The sequence below is a fragment of the Onychostoma macrolepis genome, chromosome 25, assembly GCF_012432095.1.
Source record: "Onychostoma macrolepis isolate SWU-2019 chromosome 25, ASM1243209v1, whole genome shotgun sequence".
Classification (NCBI taxonomy): Eukaryota; Metazoa; Chordata; class Actinopteri; order Cypriniformes; family Cyprinidae; genus Onychostoma; species Onychostoma macrolepis.
This window is the reverse complement of record NC_081179.1, coordinates 20,585,824-20,610,730: the sequence shown is the minus strand read 5'-3', so window position 1 is coordinate 20,610,730 and position 24,907 is coordinate 20,585,824. Positions and strand designations below refer to the sequence as shown.

The 24,907-nt window shown below is 36.1% G+C and overlaps 1 protein-coding gene across 3 annotated transcripts; it reads right to left on the bottom strand.

Moving 5' to 3' along the window:
* Positions 1–16,810: 16,810 nt before the first annotated feature.
* On the bottom strand, positions 16,811–24,626 carry hic1l (hypermethylated in cancer 1 like). Of its 3 annotated transcripts, XR_009269419.1 has the most exons (3): positions 24,281–24,626; positions 20,157–21,817; positions 16,811–20,038 (listed from the first exon to the last, which is right to left on the bottom strand). XR_009269419.1 is itself a non-coding variant. In XM_058767724.1 (2 exons), the coding sequence occupies exon 2, from the start codon at positions 21,784–21,786 to the stop codon at positions 20,410–20,412; it is 1,377 nt and encodes a 458-aa protein (XP_058623707.1). In that variant the 5' UTR covers positions 21,787–21,817; positions 24,281–24,626; the 3' UTR covers positions 16,811–20,409. The 3 variants fall into 3 exon arrangements, 2 of the variants coding, with proteins under 2 accessions (XP_058623707.1, XP_058623708.1); XM_058767724.1 differs by having other exon boundaries at positions 16,811–21,817; XM_058767725.1 differs by lacking the exon at positions 24,281–24,626 and adding an exon at positions 24,121–24,274 and having other exon boundaries at positions 16,811–21,817.
* Between the last annotated feature and the right edge of the window lie 281 nt (positions 24,627–24,907).

Sequence of the window (24,907 nt, the reverse complement as noted above, 5' to 3'; positions counted from 1 at the left end):
CTGTTAAATATAGTTTAGTTTCATGATTGTTTCTTAACACACTTAAGTACAGTTTCATTACAGTGTACTTTGTTATAAATTAAAAATTTTAATCTAAAGTACAGCTTGAATACAAAAACAAATGCGAATCGTTGTTTTACTAATCTTTTTAGTGCTTTAAAGAAGTACACTTATTAATGTATTAATGACTAACATATTAAAACACATATAAAGTACTTGATGTTCATTTTAACTCTAATGTGTTATTTGATATTACATTTATATTTAAAGTTAATATATTTTAAAAGACTAAACTGCAACTTTATTAGAGATGCGTAAATACATGGCATACAAGTTTCAATAGAAATGACATTATTTCATATGTATATTTTAGTTCACCATAAATGATTGTCAGTACATTCAGCAGTGCACTTATAAGTAATTCTAACGTATTATATAAAGATGTACTTTAGTCCTACTTAATCGGGTCAAAAAATCACCGTTAAATAATTGCATTTAAATTGCATATAAACTTTCAGTTTATACTTCATTTTCAGTTAGTTTTAATTAACATGCATATTAACATACATATGAAAATATTACATTAAGTTTGCCTTTAAGTATATTCTTTGAAATTATATTATTTCTGTAGTAAGTTCTCTTTTTAAAAGTGTACTTCTTTTTCACAAAAGTTGCTTACTGCACTGTAAAAGAAATTCCGTAAAATTTACGGTAAAAAACCGGCAGCTGTGGTTGCCGGAATTCTACCATAAAAAATACAATAACAACATTTTAGTTTTTACGGTTTTAATTTAAATTTACAGTTAAATACCGTAATTTCATTAACTGATGTAATGTTAATATACCAACCTAATAAAGTACTGAAATCTGTTTTGTACCTTTGAAATACACTGATAACCACCAAATGCAGGTGGTGATGAGAAAGTCACATGATGAACCAAAGCCCATCACAAGCAGCTTTTAAATAATAACACACATAGACCGTGCACAGTGTCATTCACACAAGCACTAAACACCATCATGGTGAGACTCATTAAACTGAAATATGCAAATAAACATTAATTTAACAACATTAGATGTAACATAAAACCCTAATAAACATAACTGCTAAGAAAAAAACTAAGAAGAAACAGTCATTTCAAAGAAAAAACATCAAATTCAAACAAAATTTGAAATGCAACGCAGGGAATTCTGGGAACGTCAGTTTACAGTTTTTAATTGTAAATTACAGGAACTTACTGTTAACTATTTAACAGGTTTTTACAGTAGCATTTTCACAGTTTTTTACAGTTAAAATCACAGTCATTTTTTACAGTGATGGTAACAGGCGGCCGTTTTATTTATTTTATTTATTTATTTTTTCATTGACTCATTTACTATTCAACATCCTTCCTTAGATAGAAATAGCTATTTATTATAAAATGAAGATGATATTTAAATCAAAAGCCAATCAAAAGAATTCTCTCTGGCAGCCTTGTTTTCGTTCTTTGGGTCTCTGGAGGTTCTCCATGGAAACTCTCCTATCTGTTGGTTGGATGTGCGGGAGGGAAACTCTTGGCAAAAGGACGACATCCACGTGTGTGAAAAAAAAAAAAAAACAATCAAGAGAAAGCCTGGGTGGCCAATTACTTTAAGGGAAAGAAATACCTCTGTGTCACTAAGGAGAAACTGGGAGATTATTTTAAAGTCTAGTCTTTGTTTTCCCATAATTTTGCTCTAGCACTGTCTGTCAGCAAGCTATCAACATATTTATATTACCTTTTATTTGGTCTCTTAGTTTGTCCTGCTTGACCTTTCAAGTTAAATGAAAATCAAAATCATATTTCTTTTCACATTTTTATCATGCATACCTTTAACGTGATAATTTTGTAAGTCATTTCATTTTAGTTGCCAAAATGCATTGTTGCCAGCAGTAGTGTATATAAAATGCATGTTAAAAAGCCAGTGAACCCTGTATTCCCTTGATTCTCAGCCTGAATTGGTTCAAATGAGGTTAAGACTACTGTGCAGAAGCTGCTTGTCGTCGTACCACCTGAGGGCTCAGCATGTCTCTAATTAACAAACCTGTGAGAGCTTGTGGAGTTATCGAGCATCGCAGGGTTGAGAGGAGAAGACTGGATCTGCCCTGACGCCAAACACACGGGAAAAAGTCAGGGAGTAAACAAGAGCTATGACGAGTATGTGTGTCTCATTGTCTGAGAGCCAGGATGTGATGTCCAGAGGAGTATCGTTCATTGATAGCTCATTTTCTGGAGGTCCTAGTTTTGTTTTAAGGATCTACTTTGTCTTTAGGAGAATTCTTTAGGAAAAACAACAGTTAGGGACCAATTGGACAGTTGTTCCAGCAAAATGTTATCTTGAACACCAATCTAAGCTCAGTTTAGGACATTCTTGAGATCTCTTCTAAATCTTCTCATGAGATATGTGAAATTATTGGACTTTTTTCTCAGTAGGGAAAGATGGGATGCAGAAAACTTCAGCAAAAGTCTCCATTTGATCGTATTACTGTCTATGAGAAACAACTGAGATATTCAGAGATTTCTTTTGGGTTGTTTTGTTCTTAATGGTTGTGATGTGATATCTTAGAGAGAAATTGCATTGCTTAGAAGCTGTAGAATTAATGGTGGTCTCAGATCAAGTATCAACTTGGTCTGAGATGTTTCTCAAAAATTCCCTGGGATAAAAATAAAACTAAAACCAAATGGGATGAATTTAATGAGAAATATCTGTGTTCTTATTGAGATCTTTGATTTTTGCTTTTGTATCTTCAGCAAAAATCTGAGCTCAGTTTGAGACCTGGTCTCTTTTGGAGAGTACAGTACTGGGGATTTTATTTTCAATGGAAAATTCTGAAAATCAGAAGTAGCTAAGTATCAGTTTGCTCACGTAACAGTCTCTGAGAAGCAAATGAGATATTGAAAACATCACCTTTGGGATTTTACTTATAGGTTACAATGTTAACATCTCAAAGAGAAATATTATTGTTCAGGATAATTAGGCATTTCTCCTAAAATTCCTTCATTTGCAATAAATATAAACACTAACTGGGAAAAATTGATGAGAAATTTTGCGAAACGATGGTGTTTCCATTAACCGATGTTATGCAATTAAAACATATTTTTTTCCTCTTACGATAAGTCATGGCAACAGATGTTGGTAGGTTTGCATTTCTCGCAGCCATCGCACTAGTCATTATTTTTAATCAAAGGAGACGTAGATGTATCCTTAGCGAAGCAGCACAAAGAGTCGCTTCTGGGACGCTTTTGAAATGTGCCCTGGTACAGCTGGTAAAAACACAAGCATTGACTAGAGTGGCCATGTCAGAGCCGTAATGCAGTGTAAATAAAGGGTTATCCAAGCATCAATGGCAAGGCAAATCCCTTACACTTGACAGCGGCCACATATGACGTAATTCTTGGAGGTTTTAGTACATTAAAGAATGATCATGTGACTTTTCTGTACGCCAGGTGACCTGTAAATGCAAAAAAAAAAAAAACCTGTTTCCATTGCATGATTGCAATATATATATATATATATATATATATATATATATATATATATATACAGTCATGGCCAAAAATATCGGCACCCTTGGTAAATATGATCAAAGAAGGGTGTGAAAATTTATCTACATTGTTAATCCTTTTGATCTTTTATTTAAAAAATTCACAAAAATCTAACCTTTCATTGGATAATTAGAATTTAAAATGGGGGAAAATATCATTATGAAATAAATGTTTTTCTTAAATACACGTTGGACACAATTATTGGCACCCCTAGAAATTCTTATGAGTAAAATATCTCTGAAGTATATTCCCATTCATATTCACAATTTTGAGCACCCCAATTTTGAGCACCCCAGTTTTTCTCACCCACAATGAGAAAAACCAAAGAATGTATTTCTGATGTGCAGCAAAAGATAATTGAGCTTCACAAATTAGCGAAGTGGCTGTAAGAAAAGAGCTAGAGCAGTGAAAATTCCCATTTCCACCATCAGGGCAATAATTAAGAATTTCCAATCAACATAAAATGTAACAAAACTGCCTGGAAGAGGACGTGTGTCTATATCGTCCTAATGCACGGTGAGAAGGAGAGTTTGAGTGGCTAAAGATTCTCCAAGGACCACAGCTGGAGAATTGCAGTAAAAAGTTGAGTCTCTGGGTCAGAAAACCATTTAAAAAAAAAGATCAAACAGCACCTACATCACCACATGTTGTTTGGGAGGATTTCAAGAAAAATTCTCCTCGCTCATCCAAAAACAAACTCCAGCATATTCAGTTATCAGACACGACTGGAACTTCAAATGGGACTGGCTTCTATGATCAGATGAAACTAAAAAATTAGCTTTTTAGCAGCAAACACTCAAGATGGGTTTGGTGAACACAGGGATAAAAAGTACCCCATGTGGACAATGAAATATACTGCTGTATTTGTGATGTTGTGGGCCTATATTTCTGCTGGAGGTCCTGGACATCTTGTTTAGACGCATGGCATCATGGATTCTATCAAATACCAACAGATAAAAAATCAATAAGTGACTGACTCTGTTAGAAATCTTATAATGGGCCATGTTTGGATCTTCCAACTGTATAATAATCCAAACACAAACCTCAAAAACAACACAAAAATGGGTCACTGAGCACAAACCCAAGCTTCTGCTGGCCATTCCAGTCCTCTGACCTGAACCCTGTAGAAAATGAGCGGTGAACTGAAGAGAAGAAGCACCGTAATGGAGCTGTGAATCTAAAGGGTCTGGAGTGATTCTGGATGAAGGAATGGTCTCTGATCTCTTGTCAGGTGTTCTCTAACCTCATCAGGCATTATAGGAGAAAATTTAGAGCTGTTGAACTGGCAAATGGGGGTTTCAAAAAGTATTGAATAAAAGGGTGCCGTTAATTGTAGCCAATGTGTATTAGAGAGAAACATGATATTTCTCCCCATTTTAAATTCTTATTATACAATGAAAGGTTAGATTTTTGTCAATTTTTTTATTAAAAGATCAAAAGTATTAACCATGGAGATTAATTTTCACAGCCTCCTTTGATCATATTTACCAAGGGTGCTGATATTTTTGGCCATGACTGTATATACAGTATATTTCAAATTGCCTGAAAACCACCTCATGCGAGCGTAATAACTTTTTTATGATATTTGGGAGTCTTTGCATGCATTGGGTGCATTTTCAATTCGCAATTTCAATGTGTACAATGTGAAGGGTACTGTTAAGATCTGAAAATTCAGTGCAAGTATTTTCCTCAGGAAAGCAAGCTCAAGAAGCAAAAGCAATTTCTTCTACTTCTACCTCAAAAAGTGTAGTAATTAGTGAGTTTCACAATGCATCATGGGATGCCGTAACACATCAGCTTACGAGTCTGTTTCGTGTGTTTCCATAACAAGCCCTTTAAAATAGTCACCCATTCGGTTGCATCTCACGCTGGCGGTTGGGCAGCATGTGCAGTCATTTTTAACAAGCAAGGGGCCTCTTCGCCGTGAGTGCTGGATTGTGCCTGACTAATTTGTGTGTGGAGAGACGTGCTCAGCACTGGGCTGCGTGCGCGAGGGATCTTTGTGTCTGAGGCAGAGGACGAGGTCGACCTCGCGGGGCTCTGCTAGGGGCTGGAACAAAAGCCACGGCAGGATAATCCACCCTGGGACAAAGTGTGTGATTAACATGAGAAAGCGGCTCGGTTTGGCACCGCTGCCTTGGGCGGAGAGGGAGAGAAGAGGTGGTCTACCAGCGTTTGCGGCGAGAGACATTGGAGGCACAGATTAACGCACCGATGCGCAAACAAAAAGGCCTTGGAGGTGGTTCTGTTGATCTAAGATGTTCTCGGATGGTTGTCGGAGAAATCGTCCTTCTTAGTGTCCGAACAGAAAGTGGATGGATGCGGTTTGGTGGGAGACTCAGATCTATGACAAATCCCCAGTCCTGCTGTGATGACTAAACTGGCCCATTGAGCGGCCGCTGTCCTAAGCCCCCAGCATGTAGATTTGGGCCTTTTCACAAACTTTCTTGGTCCTGCAAATTAAGAGGATGAGCTGAGCTCCGCTATGTAAACCCCCTCCACCTCCTGGGTCTCTGGTTTAGAGAGTCACAAGTAGCATTTGTTTTGTCTGGGAAGAAATATCCTCTCAGTAAATCTCTTATCCTCTCGGTCTTGTCCGAGAGCATTTGATGGTGTTGAAGCACCCTATCAGATGGCCTAGCAGATGCTGCCATTTCAGTGTCTTCAGTAGCTCTTTTCTCCCAGTATCGTCCTAATTCGCATAAATAAGTTTACACGAATCACGGTCAGTGCATTCTAGATAGAAAAGTTAATCCAGAATTGACAGAAATTCAATTTTTGGTGGAAATTTTATTTTAATATATGTTATTTATGCTAACAAATACTGGTACTCAAAGGGGGTGGTAGAGTTCAAATGCCTTTCAAGATCTGTTATTCAGATAACTAACAATGGAAGCTTTTTTACATCATGAAATAAAAATATGAAAAAGGTAATTGCGACTCATCTCACAATTCTGATATTTTTCTCAGAATTCTGCATGTGTAATCGGTCAGGTCAGGTGTCGCTAGAATTGTGAGATGTAAATTCTGAATTACAAGGGAAAAAGTAATGTAAAAGTAAAAGTAAAAGTAGTAGAAGTGCAAGGTGTAAACTTAAATGTAAACATGGAATCCTGGAAAAAAGTCAGAATTGTGAGATGTAAACTCAGAATTTTGAGAAAGAAAAAAAAGGTAAAAATTGTCAAATGTAAATTTATAATTCTGTGGGGTGGGGTGGGGTGGGGGGGAATCAAAATTGCGAGATTTAAACTGAATTCAGAATTGTGAAATTTAATCTTGGAATTCCAAGAAAAAAAAATCAGAATTACAAGATGTAAACTCAGAATTGTGAGTAAAAAAGTAAGAATCGTGAAATGTAAACTCAGAATTCCGGGAAAAAAATAATTGCCTGGTGTAAACTTAAAATTCTGAGGAAAAAGTCAGAATTGTGAAATGTAAACTAAAAAAAAAAAAAAAAAAATCTGAATTACCAGACGGAAATTTAGAATTCAGAATTTTTAAAAAAAGAAAGAATTGAAAGATATAAACTTGCAATTACAAGAAAAATGTCAGCATTATGATATTTTATATTTTTATTCCGTGGTTCCATACCTATAAACATGTTTATAAGAACAAACTTTCTCAGCAAGATTCTCTTCAAACTATTTATTTGCGAAGTTGACATGAAAGAGAAAATGGACTGTAGACATTTTAATCTAATGCTCACTATAGCAGAATTTACATTCTGAATTGCAGTCTGAAGCATTTTAGAACGATTTGCTTTTGCCTACTTCTATTTTGCGCCTTAAAAGTATAAACTTCAGTGGTGATGGAAAAGTACTTTTGAGTGTAAATGCGCAGTGTTTTATAGCACCACATAGTGTCTGGATATGAAAGGCTCCTTTTATCACATACTGCTTGTGTTTGCATTAGCATTTAGCTGAATTCTGTATAGCATTAGCATCAAGATAAATAACACTAGGTTCATATATAGAATAACTGTTACTGGCCTCGCATTACTTGCCAAGTTTCTTCAGCTGACAAAGCCGAAAGAGAACAATTGCAAGCTACTCCTTTTCCATGAGGCAATGTTAGCAATATTAGCCAACAAAGTTTGAAAATCCACCATCATCCAGGCAATCGTAGATAGCACGCAAATTGGGACACAGGGTGTGTCTCTGTGTTCGTAATGCGTCAGTAATATGCAAATAATGACCAAATTGTCTTAAATCACTGGCATCTAGGGTTATCCAAAGGGTCAGAAGTTCAGCATGCTGCCGCCTTGACCAGCAATATTTACAGATGCCTTTTTTGTCTGGGGTTGCCACTTTGTTTTGGTGCGTGTATATTACCCCGTGATATTTTACGACTCCATTGTGTTCGGCCTTGTGTCTGCAGGCACTGTCTCTTCCTCTATTGGGGTAGAAAGCAGGTCAAAGCTTAAGCAAGACATCTCTGTTAAGTGATGCATTGTTTGGCTTTTGTCTGAAGGAAATAGCTGCTGAGATCACTATAGAAACCTTTGCTTGAAGTACAGTTACAGGAAGGCAACCAAATTCAGAGTGACAAAGAACTATCGGGCAAAGAAACAAAGCTTTTTTGAACTTTAGATCTCACAAAAGATGTCGGCTGATCAAGAGAAAGCATGTCTGGATGTGACTCATATATTCGCTCATTGTTTGAACATGGAAACTGAGATACTTAACACAAGCAAAAGAAACTTTAATTGACCTTTTGCCTACTATATAAAGTCAAAAGACAAGAAAGTGTTGGATGGGATAAGGGCATGTCGCGTGCAGGATTCGAACCTTAGTACTCTTGAGAGCAACAACAAAAACATGTAACCTACCCACTGTACCATAGATCTCATAAAAAGGCACATGCTTCAGTATTTTATTTTTTATTTTTTCCATATTTATTCATGTCTGCAATGCTAAACGAGTCTGCTTTCGATGGTCACAAATCAGGAACAAGGTCTAGGCTAAAAATATCCCCCCGCTTCCCCTTTCTTTCCCCTTTTTTCATCGGAGTGTATTCATCCCCATACCGGTGGGAAAAAGATGGCAGAATAGTTGATTTATTGAATGAGAGCAAGTATATATCTACTTTTTGGGGGGAAGTGAACAAAGTTTGGCCTAAAAAAAAATGGCATGATTCAGCAATAGATTTGAAATTAAGCAGTCAGCAATGAACTCTAGTGAGAGCCGACTATAGAGTATATAGTTATCTTAAATTGCATCAAATTACAGCAGTATAGTCAAGGTTTTAATGGGACACAAATTCTGATATTGTGATAAATATGGCCAGATATTCATGTTTTTGAGGAATAGTGAAATGTAGCTATAGGAATTTTCCCTCAGGAATGTGTGACATGTTGCCAGGTTGCAGTGACCTTATAACTACTCTTTAATTATTTAATAAATAGGCACTATAATAACAAACAATATTAATAATAAATTAGTATACACATTTTTTAAAATATCTTAACTAAATATTTAATACATAATTACTTATACTGGAAACATTTATTGTTTGATTTTTCAATGCAATTATCCAACCAATGTGAGATTATTATTATTTATTGACTTGATTAATATAATACATTTTATTACTGTTATCATTATTATTACCAGATTATAATAGATTAAACAAATCAATAAATTATTGTTATTCATAATAAGTTTTACTATAATGTTTGTTTTAAAATAATACATACATAATAATAATAATAATATTAATAATAATTGAATTGACAACAATAACAACAACAATAATAATAATAATAATAATAGTTATTTTTATTATTAGACCTTATTGTTTTTGTTGTTGTTCTTGTCGTCATCATCATACTCATTATAATAATAGAGTATTCAAGTCAATAAATTATCGTTATTCATAATAATAATTATATTTGCACAACAACAACAACAATAATAATAATAACAATAATAATAATTATTATTGCTATTTGAATTGACAGCAACCACAACAACAATAATAATAATTATTATTATTAGAACATTATTTCTTATTGATAACAATAATTTATTGACTTACATTATTGTTATTGTTATATATTTTTTACAAATAAAATATATGATTAGTTATGCACTAGTTCACATATTCAATCAATATTTATTCAATATTTACTATATGTATATGTCAGATGCACTTCATTTTTGTAATTAGCAATCATCAACCTGCATATTGAATCATAAGTTATTATACTCAAAACTGCTGATATATAATTCATTTGTATTGCTATTATAATGTGTATTATAAATTAATGTGTGTACAATGTGCATTATTGTAACTATATCTGCTGTTGCATGTTTTCCAGATATGACTGAACTAATGTACATGAAATGCCATATACCTCATGAAAGATACACACACACACACACACACACAGGGGAGGGCCAAGACCCCCAGATGGCTCAGGGTTTATGTGGTGATAGAGAGGCTCATTACTAACCATAGAAGAAGAGGAGGCCATAACACATCCTCTTCTGTGAGCCAGAGCCACATTCAGCACAAACACACTCCATATGATCTCACACTGTAACTCTGACACCATACGCAGAAGAACCTGTTTACACAGACAAGCAGCCACCCACAGAAATGACATGAGTATTCATCCACCAGGAAAAGTAGTCCCACCACCTACATGACTATTTACACAACTTTACAATCAAATAACACACTTTTTTTGTATGGAAGAATTAACCCTGTAACGCATGACATATAATTATTATATTATATATATATTATATTATATTATATTCAATCTATTTATTATGTCATCTATTCATTATAAACAATATAACAGAAAAAAAGGAATGTCCGGTTTCAGAATTTTTTATTTATTTTTTTGTAAAAAGTGTATAGGGTCACCAGTGACCCAAGGTATGTAATAGTGTATGTATATTTTCCCTGCGCATCAATAATTAAATAGCTAATGACTCAATGAGTGCAATTCACCTTTAGTCCTCACATATATGTGTGTGTATATGTATTATGTATATATAAATACACACACATGTATATATTTTGAAAATATTTACATGTATATATTATATTCATATAATTTATATTATATATAAATATATTTAATATATAAACATAGCATATTTTTCTGAAATATATACAGGCATGTGTGTGTATTTATATATAAATATACACAGTACACACACACATATTATGTAAACAAAACTTTTATTTTGGATGCGATTAATCGCGATTAATCGTTTGGCAGCACTAGTTTAAATGCAACCTCAGTTTCACCAATTTTCAACAATCAATATAAAAAATAATACAACACAAAGAACATAAACATGTACTATTACTAATATCACTATTAATAAACTTTAAGTTAAATATTTGCTTATACCACTTTGCTGCAGATGCCAAAGCAGTCCTTTCTGAGTATTTTTTTTGTACACAGCTTTGTTGGCTATAATGGGAGTCTTCTAGTCGTGTCACGTCACGTCAGTCACTCGCGGAGCAGACAGTAATGTTTGAGTTCAGGGGTGGATCCCTCCGGCCCCTTTGACAGCCTCAAACACAGAGAGGAGCTGGTGACCGTCCCGGGCCGAGGGGTGTTTTCGGAGCACCACTCCCTCCGCTGAATAGGCCTCCATTCCTCGCCGTTGTCCCGCTGAAGGGGAGGGTGTAGAGACGCAAACAAAAGCCCAACTCAAAACCAAAACCGCTACACTTTCTGCCTTTTCTTCTCCGTGTTCTTTTGTGGCTGTGCGCTTCTGACCCAGCTCCGCTCCGGCCGGCCGCAGGAATATTTATAAGCGAACAGACATGGCGAAAGCAGTGTGCTGATAAAGCGCTGTTTTTGATAAATGCGTCTGCGTGAGCTCGAGCACATACACAAGAGTATTCATCGAATGCACACACAGCACATTGCATTTATTACTGATACAGAAACTCATATATCACCAGGAGACAAGCACAGGGCCTTGATAAAGTGTAACGCTGCTCATTTGAGACCACACACACGTTGTGATTTTACTGCCAACATTACGTCGGCTCCTGTAATGCGCTTTACAATAAGCCTCATTGACCCTTACGCTGCCCTCTATTGTGCGAGCGCCCGTTACAGCATCATTTTTGTCTTTTCCAGTCCGTTTCCACCTTGCAACCTGGAATGTACTGGACAAAAGTGACATTCCCCAGTCCTTTGTGTGTTTGTGAATTGACATGCGCTGGACAGAAACACATACCGACTGCAGGGCACTTAGGAGACGCAACCTGCTTTGATTGTACAACACATTTAATTTATTTGCTCATTTCTGGCTCATGTTAGGCTCCTCAAACTGTTAAAGGTAGAGTTCACCCAAAAATGTAAATTTACTGAATGTTCACTCGCCCTCAGGCCATCCAAGATGTAGATGAGTTTGTTTCTTCATCAGATTTGGAGAAATGTAGCATTGCATCACTTGCTCACCAATGGATCCTCTGCAGTGAATGGGTGCCGTCAGAATGAGAGTCCAAACAGCTGATAAAAACATCACAATAATCCACACCACTCCAGTACATCTATTAACATCTTGTGAAGTGAAAAGATGTGAGTTTGTAAGAAACAAATCCATCATTAAGGTATTTTAACCTTAAACCTTCTAGCCAAACATGAGTACATAATTCATAATAACGCTTCATTCAGTGAAAAAGTCCATCTCCTGTTGTCTCTCACAGCAAAATCCACCCACATTTTTGTTTAGAGCTGTTTTGGACTTTTAAACAGTGCTTGTTCTGTGCAGAATTCTTTTTCACTGGAGAAAGCGTTACTATGGATAGAGGACATGGATTTTAGCTTGAAGCGACGGTTTGAAATAAAAACAATTCTTACAAACACATAGCTTTTGGTTTCTCCAGATGTTAACTGATGGACTGGAGTGGTGTGGATTACTTGTGGATTATTGTGATGTTTTTATCAGATGTTTGGACTCTCATTCTGACGGCACCCATTCACTGCAGAGGATACAGAGAAAGTGATATAATGCTACATTTCTCCAAATCTAATGAACAAGCAAATTCATCCACATCTTGAATGAGCTGAGAGTGAGCAAATGTTCAATTTTGGGTGAACTATTTTCTAATCGAACCATTTCTTCAGTAAAATCTACTTCACGGATCCTCAAATGTGGAAAAATATATTCATTCTAACCTAAAGGTATCTAACCAATTTTAACATATACAGTACATGCAAGTGAACAAGTATGTTTCTGGTTATCATTTATTTTTATTTAATGTGAAATGTAATATTCTTTCCAACATCTGAACTCTGCAAGGTTGAATCAAAAACAAGGCCTGTGTCTGTGCTTTATTTTATTTTGCTTTATGTGTGGACAAACTTCATATTTGTTCTAATCAAATCACCTGATCACGAATAGTTATTACACTCTTCTGTCTGTCTATCTATCTATCTATCTGTCTGTCTGTCTGTCTGTCTGTCTGTCTGTCTGTCCGTCCGTCCGTCTATCAATTCAATTCAATTCAATTCAATTCAATTCAATTCAATTCAATTCAATTCAATTCAATTCAATTCAATTCAATTCATATTGCTTTATTGGCATGACATACTTGGATACATATTGCCAAAGCATTGTACATAGCAGAATAAAAACAAATATACATCCATAAATAAACAAAACAAAATACATCCATATATATTTATATAAACATTAATGGTACTACTAATGCAGATGTGTTCACTCTTTACTTCTTAGTTTATGGTATTTATAAATATGTTGTGCTACCAAAGAGGAAGTAGGTCCTTCACCAAGTAATATTCCTAGTTTGTCATGTTCATGGAGTGACTGGAACTCAGGAATAATCTGCTGTATTTGACTGTACAGTACGCACTCTTAATGACGTGTATTTGTCACAGTGGAGGAGGAAGTGTTCCTCCGTCTCAACTGATCCTGATCTACATTCGTTACAGATTCGCTCTTCTTTAGGTAACCACGTCTTTTTATGTCGTCCTCTTTCTATGGCCAGCTGGTGGTCACTCAGTCTGTACTTCGTCAGTAAATGTCTGTGAGTTATATTCCTGACTGAGACCAGATAGTCAGCCAGACTGTACTCTCTGTTGAGTTTCAGATAACATTGGAGATGACTTTGGTCTTTGGTTTGTTCTTTCCAATGCTGTATGTATGTCTCCTTCTCTTCATTCATAATTTCTTTGATTCTTCCAGGTTTTACAGGGTTGGTGATATTGAGTGCTTTGTTAGTCAGATCTGACACCATTACGCAAAGATTACTTTTTTTTTAATCTCTATCTATCTATCTATCTATCTATTCTATCTATCTATCTATCTATCTATCTATCTATCTATCTATCTATCTATCTATCTATCTATCTATCTATCTATCTTTCTCTGTCTGTCTGTCTATCTATCTATCTCTGTCTGTCTGTCTGTCTATCTATCTATCTATCTCTGTCTGTCTGTCTGTCTGTATCTATCTATCTATCTATCTATCTATCTATCTATCTATCTATCTATCTATCTATCTATCTATCTATCTATCTATCTATCTATCTATCTATCTATCTATCTATCTATCTATCTATCTATCTATCTATCTATCTCTGTCTGTCTGTCTGTCTATCTATCTATCTATCTCTGTCTGTCTGTCTGTCTATATCTATCTATCTATCTATCTATCTATCTATCTATCTATCTCTGTCTATCTATCTATCTATCTATCTATCTATCTATCTATCTATCTATCTATCTATCTATCTATCTATCTATCTATCTATCTATCTATCTATCTATCTATCTATCTATCTATCTATCTATCTCTGTCTGTCTGTCTGTCTGTCTGTCTGTCTGTCTATCTATCTATCTATCTATCTATCTATCTCTCTCTCTCTGTATGTCTGTCTGTCTGTCTATCTATCTATCTTTCTTTCTCTGTCTGTCTGTCTATCTATCTATCTGTCTGTCTGTCTGTCTGTCTATCTATCTATCTCTGTCTGTCTGTCTGTCTGTCTGTCTGTCTGTCTGTCTGTATCTATCTATCTATCTATCTATCTATCTATCTATCTATCTATCTATCTATCTATCTATCTATCTATCTATCTATCTATCTATCTATCTATCTATCTCTGTCTGTCTGTCTGTCTGTCTGTATCTATCTATCTATCTATCTATCTATCTATCTATCTATCTATCTATCTATCTATCTATCTATCTATCTATCTATCTATCTATCTATCTATCTATCTCTGTCTGTCTGTCTGTCTGTCTATCTCTGTCTGTCTGTCTGTCTGTCTGTCTGTCTGTCTATCTATCTATCTATCTATCTATCTATCTCTCTCTGTATGTCTGTCTGTCTATCTATCTATCTATCTATCTATCTATCTATCTATCTATCTATCTATCTATCTATCTATCTATCTATCTATCTCTGTCTGTCTGTCTGTCTGTCTGTCTGTCTGTCTATCTATCTATCTATCTCTCTCTGTATGTCTGTCTGTCTGTCTGTCTATCTATCTATCTGTCTGTCTATCTATCTCTGTCTGTCTGTCTGTCTGTCTGTCTATCTATCTATCTATCTATCTATTTATCTCTGTCTGTCTGTCTATCTATCTATCTCTGTCTGTCTGTCTATCTATCTATCTCTGTCTGTCTGTCTGTCTATCTATCTATCTCTGTCTGTCTGTCTGTCTATCTATCTATCAATCTACTTATTTACCATTTTGTCAACATTCACATGTTTTATGTTGTTTATATTTTATCAGTATTTCAGATCAGAGAATTTATTTCTGGCGTCTTTAAGTATGCACAAGTATGTTTATTTAAAATCCAGGGAATAAAAACTTTGTGTATCATAAACATTTTTTTTTTTTTTGAAAGATTCCTTTGTGGTTTTAAAATTACCTCTGGTTGATCAAAAAATGTCCACAAACAACAAGATATGAGAACTGGCATCTTTAATCTTTTGAATTTAAGTTTAAAAGGTTAAAATAAGAAAGCAAAACGAAGTGGCTCACCGAACCATTAACTATGCAAACACTATGCAAAAGTGAGATAACAAGAGCAAAGTGAGCAAAGACTTCTTATTCAGCTGCTCTGAATGTTTCTTTCTCTGTGTACTTGTTGTCTATGTGTGCGCAGCACAAGCTGGCCGCTCTCTGATAATGCCACAATGGGGAATTCTCTGTTTGTAGATGTCTTAGTGCGCGAGTTCCCACCCTGCTCAGAGTGTCTGCTCTCTCTGTGTTCAGGAGCCGCACGTGGGACGCCGCCAGCTGTGCTATTCTCTGAGCGACCTGAGCCTGCCACTGTCCCGGACCCCGAGCCTGCACACCATCAGATAACAGCGCAGAAGCCCTCCGAGCCACTCTGCGCTAACAATACAGCCGTCATTTACATGTGAAAACACTGGGCCTTATCTTGAGTTCACTGGAGCTTAAGGACAAGAGGACTCAACTGGCTTGTGTGGGGATGCAGATCTGTAACAGGTAGGTGTCTAATGGAAGATGAAGGCTGTGGTGCAACAGAAAAACCTTCGGAATCATATAAAGATGCAGAAAAGAGAACAAACTTATATAGCTGTCACTACTATTAATTGGGGTGCAAAATGACGCTTAAAATAAAAGCATTCAAAGAAACATATCATTCATTGATGAAATATCAAATAGGCTACTACATCACCAAACTATAGGCCAAAACCTAACCCTGAAATATTTGCAAAATTCCCATTCTCGAAGCTCAAATTCCTTTAAATTATATCTCACAAAGCTGCTCAAAGTGAATAATGGCGATCGCTTTCACCTAGTTGTGTGGATTCTTGCCGCCACCTACTGGACAACATATGAAAGCACTGAAGCTACACTCAGAAAAAAGGTACAAAAGCTGTCACTGTGACAGGACCCTTTACCTTTAGGTACACATTTGTATCTGATTCACCCCTAAAGGATGAATTTTAGTACATTAAAGGAACCAAAATGGAACATATTAGTGCCTTTTGAAAAGATTCTGCCCCTTTTGTAGGCTACCTTTTTTTCTGAGAATAGTGCTCTGCAGTAGGCCTATATATACTGCATACTATTGTTTAAAATAGTATGGTATACAGTTTGCAATGATGAACATTTCAAACAGAAGTAGGTAGAACGAGTAAGACGAGGCAAGATGACCCACACACCTTCATGGACGTCTACGCCATTTTTAATTTATCACAAGCCTTTTTTTTCTTCAATAAAGTCAATAAAAAGCAAATGGGAGAGTGTAGTTATTTGATCAGCATTTAATTTTATTTCATGTCATAACTGAGAACAATGTTATATACAATAGGACCTTAAATTCTTCAAACAGTGAAAATGTGCTTTGGTTTTCATAAACAGGTCGCAAATACTTTAGCATCATCATTTCAGAACAAAGTACTTGACATTTCAAAAGCATTTGAAAACCACATCAAAACCATACATGTACACACACACACAAACCTGTACTGCAAATGCAAAGAGCTGCCGAACCTCCTGAAGGCGCATTGTGTCTGTTGTGGAAAATATTGAAACAAATCTAAATTAATAAAAAAAAAAAAAAAAAAAAAAAAGACAAATAGCTGCAAAAACATTGGTTAATGGCGCTTTATGGTTCAAAAAGTTAACTGGGACGTGTCCCTAAAATGTTCCCTGAGGTTTGCAGAGGATGCAAATGAAAGTGTTGTCACAGTTTTGAAGTTCAGTTTCAAGTCCCATTATGTATTAAAAAGTTCCTGAATATTCTAGAATCCTATTGATTTACAGACCGTGTCAAATAATCATCTCAATATAAAGCAAAAATAGAGAAAAATCAAGCACAAAACAAATCAAAGAGTAACTGAAAAGTCAATTCAGCAAATCAAATCTTAGGCTAGTTGATCTATTATTTAAAGTACCTCTTTTGATATTACTAGATCAGGCAAGCAGCTACAAAACAAATGAATACAACCTCAAAATTAGGTATTGTTTAAAAAGCCCTCCAGCATGATGAAAACCCATGTACAACATACAAAATACCCAACCAGAGGTAGTTTAAAACAAATATGGTGTAGAGAAATTAACACACAATAAGAAAATGATTTCATCTTTGAATAAGTAAAACTTTCAGTAATATATCAACTGATAATAATAATAACAACATGTCAAGATACCCAAAGATATTTACAGTAGGTATAGATTTTATGCTTTTGGTCTCGTTTCAACACTAAATGCGTGAATGCAATCTGCTAAACCTAACTTTTTTTTAAAAATTCATAATAATAATGCACATGCCACAAGAAAATATGGACAACATGCTGTATAAATTAAGCCATTGGTTGAAGCATTGGAATAAGAAAAAGAAAGAAAAAACCCAAAAGAAAAACCCTGAAAAAAGAAGAAAGACTTAATATAAACCTGAATTGAAAGAAACATAAATTAGACTTAAATATTTAGCAAGAATATAGATTTGGTTATAGTTTTACAGTATTTCTTAAGCATCTCAACATTCAATATTTCTTTGGAACTGTACATCAAAACACCCTAATTGCTCAAGCAATACTACTTCACTAGCTCAGATCGCAACCCTACAGTGAAGTATTACCTGACCCCCTGAAAAGTGTATATTAACACAGGCAGTGTGTTTTCCTCTGTTCTGAATCAGATGTCAGTTTAAGCTCAATAACTGAACTAGACAAGAGTAACTGTAATATGGAAGACACTGTGTAGTTTCTCTTCTCTAATATGTATTTGTAATCTCATACAGGCTAATCAGAGGGTTTGGTTTAATCTGAGGTAGCAAGTTTGTGTATTCAAGTAAACAACCCAGATAGCTTTATTACAGCGGTCTGTTTCTGAAGCATAAACTCTATCATGACTCCTAAATTACATTCGAGAGGTATCGCAAGTCACTGCTGTAAAATAACTGGTATCACCAGGAACATTCGGCTGTTTCAGTTCTGAGAGGATTACTAGCTATTTGAGGTATTTTTCATTTTAATCGATTAAACTACATCGCTAAGTGGATAAACTACTTTTTTTTTTAGCTACACACTAACAATAACAAACAATTCATGCACAAGAATAAGAAGGTATGAAGAAAGAGGTATAACAACAGGTATTGGCTGAAGTTGGCATTTTTATGCTTATCGGGGAATGGCATCGCCAAACTCTGTAGAGAAACCCTTCTGAACCCTAGATTAAACAACAAGGTATACAAAGTTTGAAATAATCTAGTTTTGAAAGAATGCCACAAATAGAAAGCTTTGGATCTTCTCTACAGACGTTTCCTTTTGAACTAGAGGAATCTTTGGAGAATTTGTGAATGAAAATGTTACCTAAATTAGGAAATCAGTACAAAATCAGTATGGAGAAGATACAGAGAATTTTTTGTTGAATTCTAAATGTGATGCAAACAGAATTCTAGAAAGTCTTTAGAATAATATAAAGATTCACTTAGATCTTCTCTAGAGGAACCGTAGCCAAACATGAACCTTAGAATAGACTACAGAGGTTTCCTTTTTTGAGATCACCTAGGGTTTTGTTTTGGAGAGGATTCTTCATTGAATTCTAAATGACTTGTGATCCAAACGGAATCCTATATTAGCTCGAAAGATAAGAGTGTCTGAAGAAAATCTAAATTAATCTTTATAGAATTCTAGAGGATTTGTGGCCAAGGTTTCTCTCTTGAATAGATTACAGAGGGTCTTAATTCTAAATCTTGAATTCTAATTATAGATCAGGGTTCTGCAAATCAGGCCGTTTATGGTTTTTTTACATTTTTCTTTTTAAGAGTTTAGCTCCAACCCTAATCAAAGACACCTGAAGAATTTAATCAAGGTCTGCAGAGTTACAGGTAGGCGAGTTTGATCAGTGCTTGAGCAAAACCCTACAGGGCCTCCAGGTCTGGATTTGAGTGACCCTGCTGTTGCAGGGCTACCATCCTCCAACCCTAAACAAACACACCTGAACCAGCTAGTCAAGGTGTTTCAAGTGTGTTGGAGCGGTTTTGGAACTGAAGCCTGCAGGAAGGTAGCCTTCCAGGTGCAAGGTTGACTACCCCTGATCTTGATCAGTGCTTCTCAAACCTGTCCACCACTGTGCATTTTGAATGTCCTCCTCATCTAACACACCTAATTCAACTCATCAGACGAGACTGCAAGACTTTGAAATTGTGTAGGATCCCAAGAAAAATTTGAGAAGAGATCTTCAGTTCATCTACTGCTCTAGATCTTCAGAGACTTCCATATTGAGCAGGAAGAATCTTTGTAAAATTTTCAAGGATTTGTGGGTGAAAGAGAACGCTAGATTTGTTAAAAAAAAAGAAGTCGCTGTAGAGAAGATCAAGTGGATTTTTGTAGCATTCTAGAGGAGGTGTGGCCCAAACGGAACCCTAAATTAGCTCAATAAGTAAACTCTGTGGAGAAAATCTAGAATCTTTGTTGGATGCGTTTCCAAAATAGTACCCTAGATCAGGGGTGTCAAATTCAGCTCCTGGAGGGCAACTGTCCTGCAGAGTTTAGCTCCAACCCTACTTAAACACACCCGAACCAGCTAATCAAGGTCTTCGGGATTACTCGAAACTTCCAGGCAGGTGTTTTGAAGCTACACTCTGCAGGACAGTAGACCTCCAGGACCAGAGTTTTCCTTTTTAACCTAGATGACTCTTTGCAGAATTGTAGAAGATTTATGGGTGAAACTAAACCCTTCATTAGCTCAAAAAAGGAACCCCCTGTAAAGAAGATCTAGAGGAATCTTTGTAGTGTTCTGGAGAACTTGTTGTAAAACTGAACCCTAGTTAAAAGAACCCAACCCAAACCAAAGCACTATGGAGAACTGTGGGTATCAGTGTTTTCCTAGTTTAGGGCTCTTTGACCTGTTCTAAGATACTGAGGTATGCATCCGCATATGACTAATGAGGTTTCTTTGTTGCGTAAATTTCCCACCACAGACCTGGCACTCATACGGTTTCTCCCCTGAATGGACACGCATGTGCTCAGTGAGGCGGTACTGCCTGGTGAAGCGCATGCCACACTCGTCACAAGCAAATGGCTTTAGACCGAGGTGGCTGCGCATGTGGCGGGTCATAGTGCCACGCTGCGTGAACATCTTGCCGCAAATATTGCAAGGGAAGGGACGCACGGTGTCGACATCTTTGAGGGACTTTAACGGACTTTGATCCAGGCTTTCGGGAGCTTCTGGCGAGACTCTGGTGACTCCAGTGTCTCCGTCACGTTCCTCTTCCTCCTCATCCTCAACCTTCACATCCAGATCTTCATCCAAATGGCTTTCCACATGGGATTTAAGACTCTCCGAGGAGGGAAAACCCTTTTCGCATGGTATACAAACGTATGGGTTGTCCCCTTCAGCTTCTTTGAGAAAGGTCTCCTTCTGATAAACAAAATTGGTGCTGCCATTGTTTGGTTTTTGGCCATCAATTTCATCTGTTTTCCCTCCAATTCCTTTCTCTTTCTTTACAGACAACTGTAAAGTGAAGGTCTGATTCTGGCTTATTTGACTTCCAGCCCTGCCAAGAGGAATGTAACCATTGACCTTAGATTTTCTTCGGGATCCCTCCCTTTTTCTTTCCTGAGCTCCGTCCAAAGGAATTATCCACTTCTCTTCCTTTGGAACACACTTCCCATTTATTCCCAGCTGCATATTGTTGGAGATGGGTCTAGATAGAAAGACTTCTTCCTTAACTGTTGTCTCAGAATTTGAATTTTTCTTAGACAAATCCAACCCCAATTCCTGCTTTTTTCTCGAAATGCATCTACTTGCAGCATTATGCCGTTTTTTGGGAGGCGTCATACACGTGTATGTTTCAGTGTCTGATGAGTGGTCTTCATACAGGCGAACTGAAGATTTGGAGCTTCCACGAGCCACGCTATTGAGGGACCCATTTTGGTTGATCTTACTGGAGCACAGGTTTGCGAGGTCATTGAGCTGGAGAAAGTTAGCTGTGGTAAGCAGAGAGCTTAAATCCACACCCTCAAAGGTCTCATCTGCCAACTTGCCGGTGTAAATGAAATCCAGAATTTGCTGGAAAACAACTGGATCCACCATGTCAGGGTCGAGGTGGATGAGGTTATCATGAAGGACAAGGGACTTGAAGTAGTGGCTGGTGGCGGCGAGGACACTTTTGTGGGCCCGGAAGAGCGTGTTTTCAACCATGATAATGACATCGCACAGGAAGCCCTTGGAGCGCTGCTGATTGAGCTGGAGAAGCAGTTGACTGGCGTAGTTTGGGAGCTCCATCGCCTACCCTTGATGTTTTGCATTGGTGTCACTGTAAGAAAGGACGGCTAGATGTTATTTTGGTGTGACAAACTCTCAAGGATAATCGCTTAAATCTGCATTGTTTTAAACAAACAAAAAACAAGGGATGACCAGTAGGGGGAACCCCCCCCCCAAAAAAACTTTATGCAAACGTTTTCACTGATAAGGTGCTTAGATTCCTTGTTGTCGTCATATGTCATAATTATAAAGTCACAATCAATAAATAACTGTCAATGTTATAAAGTCAATTGAGTTCAAAAGTGATTTCTATTGAGTTCTAGAATACATCAGTACTCAAATATTGATTTGAAGCAAGAAGTATTTGGCAACATAAAAATGAACATGACTGTGTACTTACAGTTCAACAGAAATGTATTGACATTTAGTCACTGATTTTAAGCATAAAAGTTGACGACCAAGTATTTAGCCTACTATTTTAGCCTACTAATTACTTACAAATTGTAGTATAGATTAGTAACGTTATCCAGTTCACTCATTTTAGGTAATGTATTCTGACAATTTAGATTACCTTTTTTCCCCAATGTGTTTTAAACTTACCATATTGATATATAAAAAAAAAAGCAAAGAGAAAGAAAATATAGCATTTTTTTTTTTTACATCAACATCATAAAATACAATCCAAAAAATACAAACATTACGTTACAACAGGGTTTCCCAAACTGGGCTTGATGCAAGAACTGCAGTGGGCTTGTGAATTGACAAAAAGCTAATAATTTAATAATGAAAATGTAAAATAAAACAAATTTAAACACTTGAACACTAAAAATATAAATATTTGTTTACTTGCATGTCAATGTGACCATTAACCCACATCAGAGAACTGTAAACATGCCAATATGTTGTTAAATTATTAGAAGTATTAACTTCCACAAAACAAAAAAGTTTCGGAGTCCCTACATTCTGACAAACATTAAGAAACGTGAAAACAATGACATGCCCAAAGTCTTCCAGGTGTGAAATATTTTTGTCCTGACTGCTAGAATCAATGGTTACTAAAGGTCACTGGATATGATGAAGACAGTGTTTCAGTGTGTTTAGTAACTTGCATCATTATTTGTTTCATACATGGTCTAATAGCTTGAGATGTGCTTGTTCCCCTTCAAATTCAGAAGCATGGTTTGCAAATTTATTTACACAACATTTGTGAATAGTCAAAGCTCAATTGTATGATAAAGTAGGATTTTAAGGAAATTTAAAAAAAAAGAAATAAGAATAATTAGGGTGCATAAATAAATAATGAACAATATACTCCCATTGTGTGAATAATAAAAAAAAGTAACTGTAATCTGATTGCGCATGTAATTACAAGTACTTACTTTTTGGAATCTGCTTATGTAATCCAGATTACATGTGATCAGTTACCACCCAGCACTTTTTACATACAATGAGTTACTATGATTGATTGCAATGCTTGTAAATGCTACTGCTAAACAATTCTCTGCCAATAACAAACAATGAAGGTGATTTTTACTTTTGCACGCTATTGTGGTTTTGAAGTTCACACAAGAAGTGATGTGAAGGCATTAAAAGCGTCTCTTACCAAAAAACGTAACCACATATTTTAATACTCACTCAAGTTATTGTTACGACAATAAAACAGCTGTAACTTTATATCAGCCAAGTCATCAAAAAAAAAAAAAAACTAAAACTAACAATGAAACAAAATGAAATCGATACACACTACAGTTTATTGTGATTTTACAGTATTGGCAAAAACGGCAGAAACCACAGCATTTCAGCAGAAGCTTTTTTAAAGACATTGAAAAACGGGCGATGATTGTTATTGTACTGTAATTATGACTATTATGCCAGTTTCTTATCGTGTTTTACTGAGCCTCAAACAACAACAATGTAGAACAAATAATGACTACAAGTTACAGATTAACAGTTTAAGATCCCGAAGACAGAATGCGCATGCGCTAATTAATTAGGGCTGGTCTTTGATCAAAATTGCGAAACGACACGCGTTTTAAAAATGTGTTTTGGTTTCATTTCAAAATGTTATCAAAATAAAAATCAACATTTGCTGGTCGAAAACAGCATGTAGTGCGAACAACCCCCGCCTGGGTTTGTTAAAACACGGTGGGTTTTAAGTACGTTAAATATGCACGTATCTGTCTTTATAAACGCGGAACTGCGGACTGATCGATTATATACGCGTCTAAATGTCAAATTTATTGTTTTATACTCCCTACCACGCCTGAATCCGACAATAAGGGTGTCTGCTAAGAGGTAGGCTAAACAATGAACATTTTAAAGATCGTTTAAAATGAAAACAACAGGAAATGATACCTTGCCAGGCTGCTGTGGGTTAGGTAAGCGGATCACGAAACGCGTTTAAAGCCGTTGCTGTTGTAATAATCACCACCAGTATCTCAATTCAGCGACGCGCCGATGTTTATATCATATTTATATGCGACAACTAACGCATATACATTGTATTTTCAAATACCTTTTAAACAAGGGCAGGGGTCCTCACTTCTCCCGTCGTCATCAAAACGCCATCTTAGGAGCTTGTGACGTAGGCAGTGTGACCCCTGACCCCAGTCGAGATCAGTCTCACCCCCTACCTGTCCTGCTGGAGGTATTACCTCAGGTTACTAACCCTAAGGCTTGATAATACTCTACTGATAGGTGACAATAGTAAATACTTGTATAATAGAGTCAACCTACAGTCAAACCAAAATTTATTCAGACACCTTCAACATTTCTCACATTAGATCACATGGTAATAAAACATAACAAGAACTCAGAGTTAAACTGTCGGAACAAATTCATCTTTATAATGTCAGATAATTTTCGATAGAAAGGCATATAATGAATTTTCAGCTCAGTCGTTCTTGAAAAGTGGGACAATGTCCTGTAACTGCTATTAGGTTTAAAAATAAAAATGTATATATTTTCAATTGTAAATGTTATGGGGATTAATAATAGAATGTATTTAACACAATTATCCCCTTCGGTTTAATTTTATAATCATTATTATGTGAAATTTATGACACTGTCTTCTCACTGCATCTAAAACAGTGAAGGGTTCAATCATTCATATGCTATAACATGGACAAAAATGTTTTTTAAT

What these genes read in the sequence shown, in the direction of transcription:
- hic1l (XM_058767724.1), bottom strand. Translation starts at nt 21,786, where the DNA reads ATGGAGCTCCCAAACTACGCCAGTCAACTGCTTCTCCAGCTCAATCAG.